The 13729-nt window shown below is 47.9% G+C and overlaps 1 protein-coding gene across 4 annotated transcripts in view; it reads left to right on the forward strand.

The window, feature by feature from the left end:
• The window catches only part of RHBDF1 (rhomboid 5 homolog 1), a 36914-nt gene that overhangs the window by 6896 nt on the left and 16289 nt on the right, over positions 1 to 13729 (forward strand). For all 4 annotated transcript variants that reach the window (XM_061358210.1, XM_061358211.1, XM_061358208.1 and 1 more), the window contains 2 exons: positions 8862 to 9003; positions 11165 to 11295. In XM_061358210.1, the coding sequence (XP_061214194.1) occupies positions 8884 to 9003; positions 11165 to 11295 (251 nt within the window). In that variant the 5' untranslated portion in view covers positions 8862 to 8883. Of the gene's footprint in view, positions 1 to 8861; positions 9004 to 11164; positions 11296 to 13729 lie in introns of those variants that run through there.

Here is a 13729-nt window from a genome sequence, read left to right on the forward strand (position 1 = left end):
TGCTGGCTTCTTGTCCCCTATGCTTGATGTACTGTCACTGAAGCTCTTAGCAGGTATCGTCATCAGTCCCTGCCCAGATGTAGCTTGTAAGTGGCATTCTGTGACCAGAGTGTTTGCATGTGGCTGCCTGAAATGTGGCTATTGTGTGGTGGCAGGCTGGTGTTCTCTGCAAAGCTGCAGGGTGTGTTCATGGAGAAACACAAACAGGATGAAGAAGCCAGAGTACTCCAGGTTTTCCATTGCTTTCTCCCCATTGTTGATTATGTTTTATGCTCAGACTGTTCCCCTTGCTGGTATCTAGGTAGGTTGTATATCTGTGGAATGCTGACTGTGGATCGCCTGGGCCCTGCATGGGCTCTCGTGCACCAGCATGCTGGCTAGTGCTGTGAACTTGCTCTGTCATCTGTGTCACATGTGCTTAGGAGATGGAAAAGGCAGCCCCTCTGCCCAGTCTGCTCTACTTGGCTCCCTTCCACCTCATTCCTTTGTGGGTGTCACAGGCCTTAGGTGAGCAAGGGAAATGCATCCTCTGGGAACTCTTTTATGGAAGCTGTCCATGCGGGAAGCTTGGCTGTCAGCTCTAGAGAAATCTGTGGATGGTTTGGATGTTTTTCCCATTTAATGACCCCCCGTGATGTAGTAGTATTTTATTCCTGCTGCATTCAATACCTGTACTGAGGGTACTCAGATTATTTGAGCCTGAAGAGGTGCAGAACCTGCCACCTGCCTTGTAGCACGATGGGAAGCTAACAATTACCAAGTGTGAGGTTTTGGCTGTGTTTTCATGACAGCTTTAAACTGTGCTGCCTGGAGAAGCTGTCCAGTCATTTGGCTCCAGCTGCTCTTTCTGTTCCTGCTTCTTCCCCTTTCCTTTTGCTGGCACAAGTGTTTGTGGAGCCATGTGGTGACTTGGATGAGCTTGCTGGAGCAAAGAGTTTTCTTTGCTGAGCTAATACGTGTTGGTTCCTGATGTGGATCATTCAACAGCTGCAGGGATTCTTGTGCCAGCATGAGGAGTGGGCAACGCAGGCTGGGACACTGCTTTTTCCTGTTGGTTTGCATCTCTTTCAAGTGGCTGTGACAACTTTGTAGCTTGAATTTTGAGCATCGGCTTCTGTGTTCTTATTACTCTTCTGCTCTTTGTCTGCTGCACATAAAGGGGCTGGAAGATCAGAGTCTGTCTGTGTGTTTGCAGGCTGAAGTTGGGGGTTGTCTTTTACCTGTATTTGGAGAAGTTCAACTACAGATCAACTACCCATTAAGAAGGACCAGAAGAGTTGTTTTGTTTTGGTTTTTTTTTTTTACTCTCTTCTACATGAGGGCCCCAGACGTGGGTACCCTTCGGGTCCTGTGTGAAGCTGCTTTGAGAGCTTTTAATGCTGGCATACCAGTAGGAGCTAATTTATGGTTGATTTCCATCATGACCCGCATCTTTTTCTGAAAATGAAGAAAATTGGTAGCTCAGAGGGACATTGTGTTTTCCTATTCATGGGATTGGCTTACATACGTTCAAACTTCGCTGGCAGATGTTTTTGTTGCCTGTATTTAAAACCCTCTGGCTTAGTATATAGCTGAACTTTCTGCAAGTTCAGTGGGTCCCACCTGAAGCTTTGCACTCCTGATGTGCCTCTTGCATATCAGTACCATTCTACAAGGCTTTGCATGACATCCAAACCCTTAGATTTTTTTCTAACATAACTTCCATTTTCCAGTCGAGGGATCTGCCTGACCTTTTCCATGCCAGGAAGTTTCCACTGGTATTTCTCAGCTAATTAAACTAAGTAGTTCATGATGCCTTGGTTACTTGAGTAGCCACCGAAGTTAAAGACCTTCCCTATAACATTCACCCCATCGTAGTGGGTTCCTGCTCGTGCAGCTCTGTTTTAGTGCTTGTGTGCTGCTTGTCCATTCTGTACTTGCATGCTGGTTTTATGACCACCTGCTCAAGCATGTAACTCCTGTTCTAGCTCTTTCTAGAGCACTGGTTGAAGACAAAGCTCTCAGGAGGAAGACTGTGTGCCCTTTAATTCATTCTCTACAAAGCGAAGGCCTCTGTTCTGTCGGAGCCTGCTCAAAGGCTGTTACTATCCCGGATCAATTTCTTCCATGTTCTACTTTGACATAAAGTATGAAAGACTTGGGTAGGATCAGACTTTTCCAATGTGGCCTGCAGAAAAACTATGTCTTTTAGTAAGAGGTTGGCTATTCCTCAGTCCTCCTGTTTGGTCCCTCTCCAGAGGAGAGTGCAAGGTCTCAGTGTGCTGCATGCCTCTTGGTGGGGGCAAATACAGTTCCCCAAGCACCAGTTTGCTAGGCTGAGGATGGAGGAAGGCTGGGAACAGCGGCTTGGGCTATAGTTTGATATTTCAGCATGATGTATTATGCTGAGTTATCACTGAATAGGCCGGTCCTACCCTTCTTCTCTCAGGTTGCACAGAGCTTATCTGAAATTGTCTGAGCTTCTTCAGGATGCCAGATCAAGAGGGAATAATTAACTGGGGTTAATTTTGTGTTGGTAAAACACCTTGAAGTGGCTCTGGAGTAAGGCGAGACTGCTTTTTGGGAAGCAGCTAGCTGTCAAATTGGTTTGCTTTCAAGCAGAAGGCAGGGCCTTAGGAAACTTGCTTGTGTGATTTGGTGCAGGCTGTTGTAGGCAGCATCAGTCTCTACCATCACTCAAGCAGAACTTGCGCACAGCAGAGGGCAGTGAGAGGGGTAGTGGGCAGTGTGTGGGAATGGCAGTCCTTCCAGCTCCCTGCTGCGCAGGGCCAAAAGGGAAGTGTGTCTGCCTAGCCCTCTGCCAGGCTTGTGCTCAGACTGTGGATTGCTCAGACCCCAGCTTATGCTTGGCAGCTTGTGGGTGTGCAAAGCCTCATGACGTGTCCTCTGAGCTCAGCAGCGAGGGTCAGGAGAGCAAGAGAGAGCCCTGCACAGGGCCAATGTCAGAGCAGTGCTGATGGCCTTGTTTCATTTCCCAGGTAGTTTCTTAGGGTAGCACATGGTGGTGGCCTCAGTCAAAGCCTGGGTGTTGCTGTGCCCTTGACAGCTTTCAAGTGTAGAGTCACAGGCCTATTCTACCTTCCCTGTCCCTGCCTGCCCTCAGCCCCTCCACTGGCTTGTTTTAAAGGCCTGGCTCCAGCCTGTTGTTTGAGGTACTATTTGTAACTTGCCGGGTCTAATCCATGCTAGATGGTTTTATTGGCAGCCACTGAAACCTCACTGCTCCTCTTCTGCTTGGACTTCCTGCCTTTTCTCTTCTGTGCCAGCAGAAATCCTCATGCAGAGAGAGGCACAGCCAGAGCCTGCTGCCTCCTCTGGCTCACTCTGTCTGAGAACACATTTAGGGTCCTGGTTTCTTTGCTGCCTCTCCAGCCAGATGCCTGGTGCGCCCCAACCAGAATAGCTGCATGGGCAGACCCCTTCATGTCCCCAGGTACACAGGATGTGCCTGGAACTCTGCATAGCAGGCACTGCAAATGCAGCTGTTGCAGTGATTGGGGTTTTAAAAATGGAGGAAAACAGCTGGAAGTGACGATGGGATTGCAGTGGAATAGCCCTTGTGTCTGTTACCTCCTGAGGGTGGCTTTAATAACATGCACATGCAGTGCTGGAAAGGGGCAGATGATGTTGGGAAAAGCAGATGATGTGCTTTGTGTATTAGGGTTGGATTAAATGTTTGTTTTGTTTTTCATTTGGAATGGTTTTTGGGTTTTGGTTTTTTTTTTTTTTTTCTTTTTAAAAAGCTTTATTTTAAACGGGAATGACAGTAAAATGGAAATTTGGAAGAAAATAATTAATATGGGAATAGCTTCAGTTGTCTGTTTAGATGAAAGGATGGTCTGTCTTTGAAATGACTGTGCAAATCGCTGCATGTATTTGAGATGCCTGTCAGTTTTAGGAGCATGCTCAGGCTTTTGTACAAGACTTCTCCTTCTCTGTTTGGGTCAGTGGATTTCACTAAGCAGCTTTTCTTGATCATGTGCCAGCTTTGGAATTTAATGCAGTCTCCCTTCTGAGCCTGATCCAGAGCACAGTGGATTTGGCTTTTGTTTTGGTACTGTGACCTTGCTTTGGCATGGAGCTTTTGAAGATGACTTTCCCAGAGTATTTGCAATATACAAGGTTTTTTTTTTCCTCTTGTTTATTTTAATTGCAATGGACTTCATTAGTCATTTGTGTGCTGCTACCAGGGCTGGACATGCAGCTGCTCAGTGAGAAGAAGCTGCATCTGCACATGCCATGTGCTCAGCCTGTGAGCTGGAGAAGAGTTTGTGTTTCTGGATTCCTCAGTTATGTGGTGCTGAGGGAACAGCTTCTGAGCTGACTGAGCAGTGCAGGTAGTGGCACCAGGACTGGGACTGTGACAACACTGGGAGGAGAAGTCCAGGCAGGTATTGGGCCATTGCATGTCTTCCCATCTCTTCAGACAGTCTCCTTACCCATGTTTCTAATGGCTCTTGTGTGGTTTTAGTAATAGTGGAGACTTCTCTTAGTGCCACTTGCTGAGATTGCTACACTGAAGGTTTACAAAAGTTGAGTTTCAAGTCCCAGTGACAGTTCATGAAAGCTTGAAAGCTTGAACATTTCCACCTACCCAGGATGAAGATATTTAGCTGATGTCTGGGTTGATGGAGCATGTTCTGGCTTTGGGAGATGCTGCAAACCACAAGCACAGGTGAGAAGTCTGGAATAGCTCCTGTCCAAGGACTGAGCAGCTGGATGTAGATCACACTGTATTTGTGGGAAGAGAGGATGGTAGGGAGGACATGGAAGAGATCTGCAAAGTTGGGATTGACATGGAGAAAGAGGATAGGGAAAAGCTGTTTGCTCTTCTAGCCCGGGAGCTGCGGGGCATCAAGTGAACCCAGGAAATGGCAGACTTAGAGACAAGCTGAAGGAGACAGCTTGTCACGTAGCATGTGTTTCAGCTGTGGAACTCACAGTTAAGAATGCAGTTAAGAATACAAAAAGTTTGCTTGGATTAAAAGTGACTTGGATAAATTGTGGAAGGAAAGTCATTGGATGGATATGAAGATGGATACAGAACCGTTAAATGCAAATAGATCCTGGCACAAGAAGCCTCTGAGTTATTCATAGCACATGTCGTGACTGTCCTGTGAGATGACTGTTGAGTAATCCTGTACTCTGTGCCCACTGCCAGGCATCTTCTGTTGGAAATGAGATACTGGTGTTGGATGGATACTTGGCCTGACTTTGCATGGCTATGCTGTGTATGTTCCTATCCTGCTGCTGTCAGTGACTTCTTGAAGGCACTTACTAGGACAGTATTGACAAATTGGGACTGGGGAATATGGGACCATTCAAATGAAATATGTGTCAGTGCAGTCAACTTTGAAACAAAGCCCATTGGTCCTATCAGCTACATGGACACTGTATCCTGAAACACTGTCCCCTAAAAATAAGAAAGGATTTAGTGTGAAACTCAGCATATGCTTTTAGTGCAGTGCTGAGACAGAAATTAGGTGACTGCAGCACTCTGAGGGAGGACCAGGTGTAATAAAGAGCTTTGTCTACCTTGTGAAGACTTATGTTCAGCTGTCCAGCTGTACATCTCTGTACCCAGCTATCCATCGATGTACAGCTAGTCTGTATGTCTGTGTGTGCAGCTGGATCCACAGTCTTTTAGAGACCTGCCTCTTGTTTTCATACCTCAGTCGCTTGTTGCCTGGGTCAGAGGCAGTTGGTGGCGCGTGCTGTGGCCATGTATTCACAGTGTGCAGAGAATCGGGCCCTGCTAGAGCAAGTGCTGCAAGTTTAATCTGAAGTGTTTGAAAGGCTTATTTCTTGGCCATTCCCAATGCACAGATGTAGTTGAAAATGCTGAACAGCTCTGCCTTCACTGCACTCTCATTGGGAAATAAACATTTTAGTAAGTAAAAAGGTCAAACTGGTAAAAGGATTTGCTCCTGAGGTAAGTACTCTGCGGTCACCCTTGAAACTCACCTGTTTTTTAAATAGTTAGTGCACTTACACAACTATTATGTATGTATTTTGATGCTTTGCTATTTAAAGAGCTCTTCAACTGCTGACACTGGGAGAAAGCAGTCTGTTGCTCCGTCAGCTATGTGAGTTTCATCTTGAGATCTTCTTGCCTAAGGAACAAAGCTGAGTCAGCTTTAGGGATAATCATAAAGCCATGGGCTTGACCCCAAGTGCATGTATGCTCTGTCCTCTTCTTTGGAAGCGTACATTGCTGGAGATCCCCATGCACTTGTCTGCAGGGGATGCAATGAAACCAGTGTGATGGATACATGGACTGAAGGGGAACTGAAGACAGATTTCATTGGGAAGTCTTTCACAGAGTGCAGCATTGTTGTGACAGCTTTTGGCAATACAGGAGTGATTCATTCATTGCCTTCCTGGCTCGGCCTCACTGTTTGATAGAGCTGCAAATCTCGTACCAGTTTGTATGCTTTACTCCCAAAGCACCTGCTCACAAAGGCAGCTCTGTAGGTTGACAGGAAGGAAGTTGAGCAATGCCTACTCATTGAAGAGATGCTGGAAAAAGAACTGCGCTAGTTCAGAGGCTCTGAATTTGCCCTTGAAGGCACAGAAAGAAAGCTCTTGAGTTGTGTCATGATGGTCATGTGTAAAATAGGTTGTGTTTGGTCATGCTAGAATGGTGGCTCTGTCTCTCTTGGCTGGTCTTGGGTTAGAGTGTCCCAGGAAGACGTGGTGTTCATGATCCTCATGGGTAAATGCTGAGCTCTGTGCATTGCACCAGCAGGGTTTTTCACATGTGAAAAATCTGCTTTGCTTTCTGACCTCACTGTGAAGACAAGTTTGCCCATTTTGTATGCAAGACTGAAAGGTGTCTGGTAGTGGATTTTACTCTTCCTAAGAGCAGGCAGGAGTTCTGCATATACTCTCACTGTTCTCATCTTATAGGAGGTTAGAACAGATGCATTTGGCTACCCCTGCGGCTAGGGGTGGAGGGAAGGAAGGAACTGTGTCCCTGCAACACACGGCACTGCGTCTGTGCACACAGGACCGTGCTGCATGAACGAAAAGCATGTCTGTACAGGCTGGATCATGAATTCCCAGACTTTTGGGGGCCTGTGGTATTTGCTGAAACCCAACCTTCATCCACCTACAGCTGAGTCCTCCCTTTTTGTCGTTCCGGCTTAGCTGAGTGCAGTGCTCCTGGCAGCCAGCCTGGCTTGTGTGACTGAGCTAGCAGCTGGTGTTCAGCTCCTTTTAGATGAGATTCTCTCCTCCTAACCCATAGGAGAATACCAGTAGGTCTGTTGACCTATTTCCCCTGCACTGTGTATCTTTTGCAGTGGTGAGCTTCACCTTTTGTGCGGCTCCCTTTCCAGGGCAGCTGCAGGGAGCTGTGGGAATAGGGTGGAAACACCACGAAAGACCGTGTGTGTTTCAGGGGACTCGTGCCTAATTTAGGTTGGGAGGGACCTGTTTAAGCTGCCTGGCTCACTTGCTCTGCAAGGCGGAGATAGTTCAGGCTGCTCAGGGCAGTTGAGTTGAGTGCCGAATGTCCCCAGGGATGGAGGTCCCCCTGCCTCCTGTTCTGTCCTAGGACCTGGCCACTCTCAAGGAAGAATCCTTGTCTATTAAAATCATTGTGCATTTAAAATAAATTGACTGTGTTAACATTGTAAAAATGCTGAGTTTTAATGCAAACAGAAAGCTTTTCTTACGCTGTCTTTCAAATCATGTGTGCCTGCTAAGTTAACTGCATGCTTATTCCATCTGTCCACCAGGGTGGGGGAAGAGGCTGGGACTCTTGATCTCTTTTCATTGTACCCTGTGAGATCTGTGGCCTAGGACAACACAGGGAGGGAGCTGGGGGGGGGGGTAGTGGTGGAATTGGATAAGTTGTTCCATTCAGCACACATTCTGGCCACTACTAGCTTACTGTTGTGTGTGTGCTAGCAGAAGAATAAATACGGGGTGGTAGAATAATGTAAGGTTGGAAGGTACCTGTGGAGGTACCTGAGCTGATCTCCTTACAATGCCATCTATTTTCTTAATTGTTTCTCTGAGGTGCACTGTAAAGTAGTTGCTCTGCAAGCCTGAAAGTGGCATGGTCCCTGTCCCACTGCATGCAACCTAAACAGCAGGAGGAAGCTGCAATACAGTAGAGTGGGCAAGACAACAGCAAGTCACTCTGGTTGCTTTGGCATTTTGGTTACGCAGCGGTTTTTACTTAAATACTGTATCATTATTATTTATGTATGAAAACCACTCTTAGTTCAGGATCAGTGCCAGTTCTCTAATGTTCATGCTATACTTGCTTTGCTCTGTGCACTCTTGGGTTTTTAGAAAATGACTACTTTTTTAAAAGAGATTAGAACCAGCAAAGACAAATGGCCCCTTGCTAATTGCTAAGTAGTAAGTAGGAGAGTGTGGTGCTTGGCTTCGGGTGGGCAGTGGTGCCTGTGTGAGTCACAAGCTGTTTTTAGAGGGAGGTCAGTGGCTCTTGGTACTGCAGTTACTTAGCTGGTTGGACTGCATCCAGATCTTATTAAGATTTAATTCATGACTGGTCCTTAAGGAATCCGGATCTCACAGTAGTCTCAGCAAAAATCTTAATGGGAGGTGACTCTCAGGCTTGTGACTGCAGTCTCTGGCCCCTGGCGCAGGGTCCTGCAGGCTTCAGAAATGTGCTGTGTCTTCCAAGTGCCTGGTTCTGGCTGACCAGCGTGGGCACAAGCTGTGATGCTTGAACCCTCATGAGGCACTTTGGGAGGTCATCCAGTGTGGAGCTTGGGTCCCATCACTTGCAGCCTGGAGGAGCATGCTGTGCTCGACCCTGCCAGCACTACTGTGTTAGGGATGAGCCTGGTTCCCTCCTGACTGTGATTTCTCCCCTCTCCTAGGCCTGAGGACAAACTTGGGACAATGTCGGAGGTGCGACACGACAGCACAAGCAGTTTACAGCGGAAGAAGCCACCATGGTTGAAACTGGACATCCCGGTGCCGGTGCCTGTGTCGGTGCCAGAAGAGCCGCAGCCTGTGCAGGTACAGGAGCTGGGGGCAGGAGGGAGGGTCTGTGGAGCTGTGGATGGGTTGCAAAGCCCCACTGCACTGAGAGCATGCCTGTGCCTGTGGTCTCCAGCAGTCCTGGCTGAGAGAATTGCAGTGTGTGATGGCAGGTCACAAGACCACGTGAGAATGGGCAGAGCCATTGAGTAAATTCATGATTGGTAATTAACTCCCCCTTGAAGGAAATGTGGGAGGGATGAGGGTGGGTGGCTGATGCACTCAGATCAGTGGATCAGTGACTGTTTGGATGTGGGGATTGTGAAAAGTGTCCTGGCTGAGGGATGTGGGAGTGAGGTATTCAAACAAGCATTTCTTAAGGGGACTGGAGGAGTGAAGGGCTCCTTAGACAAACACAAGGGTCTGGAACCGCTGGAGTTTATACTGAAATGAGCAGGGAATGAATCTGACTTATGAATAGCCAAGATAATGACAGGCTGTTGTCAGTAACAGCAGAGAAAGAACAGTTACTGGCAACTCAGAGCTGTTACCAGCATGAGGAACAGAAGAAAATAATCTGGAATGAGAGATAAGTAAAACTGAAGGATGATGAAGTAGAGATTTGGCAATAGGTTAGTAGGAACTGTGCAAAAAACATCTGTATTTGTGCTGGGTATAGGAAGAATAACAGAAATTTGTGCTACAATGTGGCAGAAGCTCTCACTGGCAAGACCTGGTGGGATGACTGTTGGCTCTTCATGTGACCTTACTGCAGGAACAATGCTTACCTGCACTGAAGGCAGAGCCAGAGTGTTCTTCCTGCCCAGCTCCATGGCTGTGCTGGGTTCAGTTGCTTAAGGGAAAGTATGGTTTAGCCATCAGAGAAATGGAGGGTAACACATCTGGAGGGGAGTTGAGGACAAGCTGACCTTAAGAGGGAACTTATGTTGCACTTGGAATGGCAAAGACTGGCCTCTTTGCCATTCATTGATTGAGGGGCTAAAACAGACTTCAGTTATCTGAGGGATTCTGGCAGATAAATCTTGGTTCTGGTCTTACCTTGGAAGGAAAGTGGTCAGGATTCAGTCTGCAGGATTGTAAGTGGAATACAGGGTTTTAACAGTGCAGGTTGAAACTTTCCAAATAATTTATTTAAGGCTTGGATGGATGCTCTCTTACCTGAAATCTCTGGAGAGATACTCTGTACTTACGATGGAAGCTGGTGGAATTGATGTCCTCTGGAGGTCCAGTGTGCCCAGCACAGGCTGTCAGGATAAGAGTGCATAGTGGGCTCCTTTGCCTTATAACCTGAGTATCTATGCATTGTTTTACATAAAACTTAACAGAACATGTTAAGATTAGTGGGAATTATTAACTTTCTGGGCCAGAGGGGATAGAGTAGCAAGTAGTCTTGAAGCAGACTGACCAGAAAAGCAGTTGATCAGAGCTTCACTTGCCAGAAGGGCAGTCTGTTCAGCCTGCATTCTACAAATGGGAAATGATGTCTCTGCCAAGCTGATGAAAAATCAGCCCAGAACGGCCCTGGGGAGTCAGGAGGCAGTTATATGAGCTGAGAGCCGTCTGGTGAGTTGTGTCATATTTGGTAGGTGACATCAGCCAAGACATGCCGGGAGCTTTTAGACCGGAGTGTGTCCAGACAATTAGGTTATGAACAAAGCTGATGTGACTTTCCCAGCTTGCTTAGCCTGCACCAGGCAGCAGCTACAGCACACACCCACTCACAGCTCTTGCAGGCTTTTAGTGCAGATCCAGAGTAATTTATGAAGGAAATCTCAGTTACTGTGCTTCTCTCCACCTTGTGGGGTGGTCTAGGAGTGTGTGATTGGTTTCCTTCTGGCTAGAAAGCAGCCAGGAGCATATGTTGCAGGCACTCATGTAATACATCCCATCTACAAATGGACATCAGTTGATGGTCCAGGCTAAAGCTGCTCTGAACTGAGACCCACTGCAGCACACAGGTGCTGTGTCCTTGATGCTAACTGTTCTGTTCTGCAGAACCATTCCTGGCTAATATGAACATAGTCCTTATTAGCCTAGTTTTGCTGCCCAACTGCATGCACCCAGCTTATGTTTGGGGTGTTGGGTGGCTGTTGAATTGCTAACTAAATGTTGCACAAGCTGTCTGGCCTTGTAGAGCATCACTCTGAGAACACTGACTCCCTCCTACTTTCCTGTGCAGCCCACGAGACGCCAGGCCTTTCTGCGAAGCGTGAGCATGCCAGCTGACAACACGCGTATACCCTCCCTACCCAACGAGGTGAGGAGACCGGTGCTACAACGGCAGACCTCTATCACCCAGACCATCAAGAGGTGAGAAACTGAATTCGTGGAGCCTGCTTTAGAAGATTCTGTCCTTTATTAGTGGACTTACAGTCCTATGCTTGCCCCATGGCCTGGTACTTCAGAGGTGTATCACAGCAAGATTAGGCTGTCTTTCTTGTTATCTATCATGAGGTTGCAGAAGAGGATGGGTACAAATAGGTCCCCAGTACATAAGCCCATGGGTGCTATATAGCCTGTGTTTAGTTAAGTAAGGAGATAGGTCCTGGGAGGAAGATTGTGGTGATCAGGACAGTGTCACTTAGAGACAAATATTGTCTGTCCCTATTCCCCAGGGAGCTGGCTGTTTCAGAGTAACAGGATACCCCAGGCCATGATGTTTAGCTATGACTGTATGAAGCAGTGAGCTGGCCTTGCTTTGTATCTGAGAGCATATGATTGCTGAGGGAAACAGAAGCCCATCCTAAGCAGTGCATGACTCTCCGCAGATTGGATCCTAGCATTAGTTCATTGATGGTCCTTGAGGTGGTTATGGGGGGTGATGGGGAGTAAGGAGAGGCTGTCTGGGTCCTATCCCCCATGCCTTTACAGAGGGTTATCATTTGTCCCCAAGATCCAGGGTTCTCTGAAACTCAGCCCCAGAGCCGATGCTCCATCCCTCCCAATGGCAAAGGCTTATCCCAGTTTATCCAAAGGGAGTGGCTCTCCCAGCTGCTCTCCTGAGATGCCTGGCTTGTATCTCTGGCAGAGTGTCAGACCTGCCTGGATCCCAGGAGCATCCCTGGAGCTCCACAGGTCAGGGGTACTTCCAGTCAGCTACGTTTCGCCCACTTACAGAGAAGCAACTTTTCAGCTATGGGACTTACCTCCCACACAGTGTTTCCCTTTGCCTCAGACATTCCCCAGCTGTCTTGATAGTGAAGCTCTCCCACAGCAGCTCTCTGTGATCCTGCTTCTTGTGATGTTGGGAGGACTGAGCCATGAAGCAGTATCTGCTGACCTTGTCCCGCTCCTTGCCAGGACAACTGGGAAAGAGCATATCAAGGCTGAGGGGATATCCTGGGATGGTGCTGGAAAGGCCCTGACAAGAAGCATTGTGTGGCAGGGCCATGGTAACCTTCTTCCCCAGAGGTCCTCACAACAACAGCTTTTGTGTAGGGTGGAGAGGTTGGGGAACTGCAAACAACTTTAGTGCTGGGAGAACAAATTTGCTCCCAGTGCTACTATATTATAAGACAGAGGAGGCATATAGAACTACAGTGAGTAAAGGAGGAGTGCTGGATGGTGGTGGTGAAGCTCCAGCTGAGGGAGATGCTAACGTCTTGCCTAGCACTGGGGCAGCAGGCAGACGTGTGGCTGTTGCACCAACAGAGCCTGTGACATCCTGAGAGTCTCCTGCTCAGAGTATGTATGTGGTGGGGTCATTGCTGTTTTGCAGTGCTGATTGTTTCATGCAGGCTGTTGTGCAGCATGGGGGAGATCCAGTGCTCTTCCTCCTGGAGGACTCAGTTTGTGAGCAATGTCTACAGAGTGCTGTGGGATGTGGGTAGGAGAGCAGGTGCAGCAGTGGGAAAGACTTTCCAATGGGCAGAACTGCAGGAAATGCACACATGACATAACATTAGCAATAAAAGCATGAAAGAAGTGAATCAGAAACAGGGATAGGGATCTGGAAAGTACCAAGGGAAGGCCTAAAAGCATGTGCTCTGTTTAGCAGAGGTAGGGAGGCAGTGGGGAATTGCAGACCATGCATCTGTAGAACTATCCTGGAGATTTGTTTCCTGAGTCCAGTGAAGCTGACTGCTAGGTTTTCTGCTTAACACAGCCCTCAGGATGTGAAACTTTTCTGGCAGCAGGACTCCACACCATCTTGTTCCCTGGGGCTTGGAGGATACATTAGGGAGCCTAAGGTCAAGTCTTACAGATGACATGGGAGTTATTCATGTGCCTGAGTATAGCTAACACTACTTCCAGTCTCCTGGGGTATCCAAGATGTCCATGCAAGGCAGCAGACAGATGTGAGACAGGTCCACTGGGCAAGATCCTGTCAGGGTCAGCCCGAAGGGGCCCAGGGCACTTCCTGTGGCAGCAGAAACCTGTATCTGAGCAGATACAAAAGTGTCCAAAGCCAACCAGTGGGATCTGTACCTGGGATTCTGCGCAGAAGGCAGATCATAGAGATCTAGGGGTTGAGGTAGATTGCAGTATCCCTGGTATCTTCAAGAGCAATGGAAGGCGTACGTCAGAGGTGCAGATGCACCAAAAGGATTCAGCAGCCTCCTGAGTTCAAAGGTGCCGTTGTGTGGCTTGAGTTTGGTTGTTTCTCTGAGGTCATGCTCTCAGGTGGAAGCCGCTGTCATGTACTGCTGTGGATGGGGCTATGGAAGAAGATGGGGAAGTGTTGGATGCAGGTGGCTGCTCCCCTGCACAGCCCTACAAGTTCCCTGCCTTCAGCTGTCTTTTC

This window comes from Neopsephotus bourkii, unplaced genomic scaffold, assembly GCF_033783945.1.
Source record: "Neopsephotus bourkii isolate Nb327-2 ecotype Australia unplaced genomic scaffold, CSIRO-AGI_Nbou_v1 NB_940, whole genome shotgun sequence".
NCBI lineage: Eukaryota > Metazoa > Chordata > Aves > Psittaciformes > Psittacidae > Neopsephotus > Neopsephotus bourkii.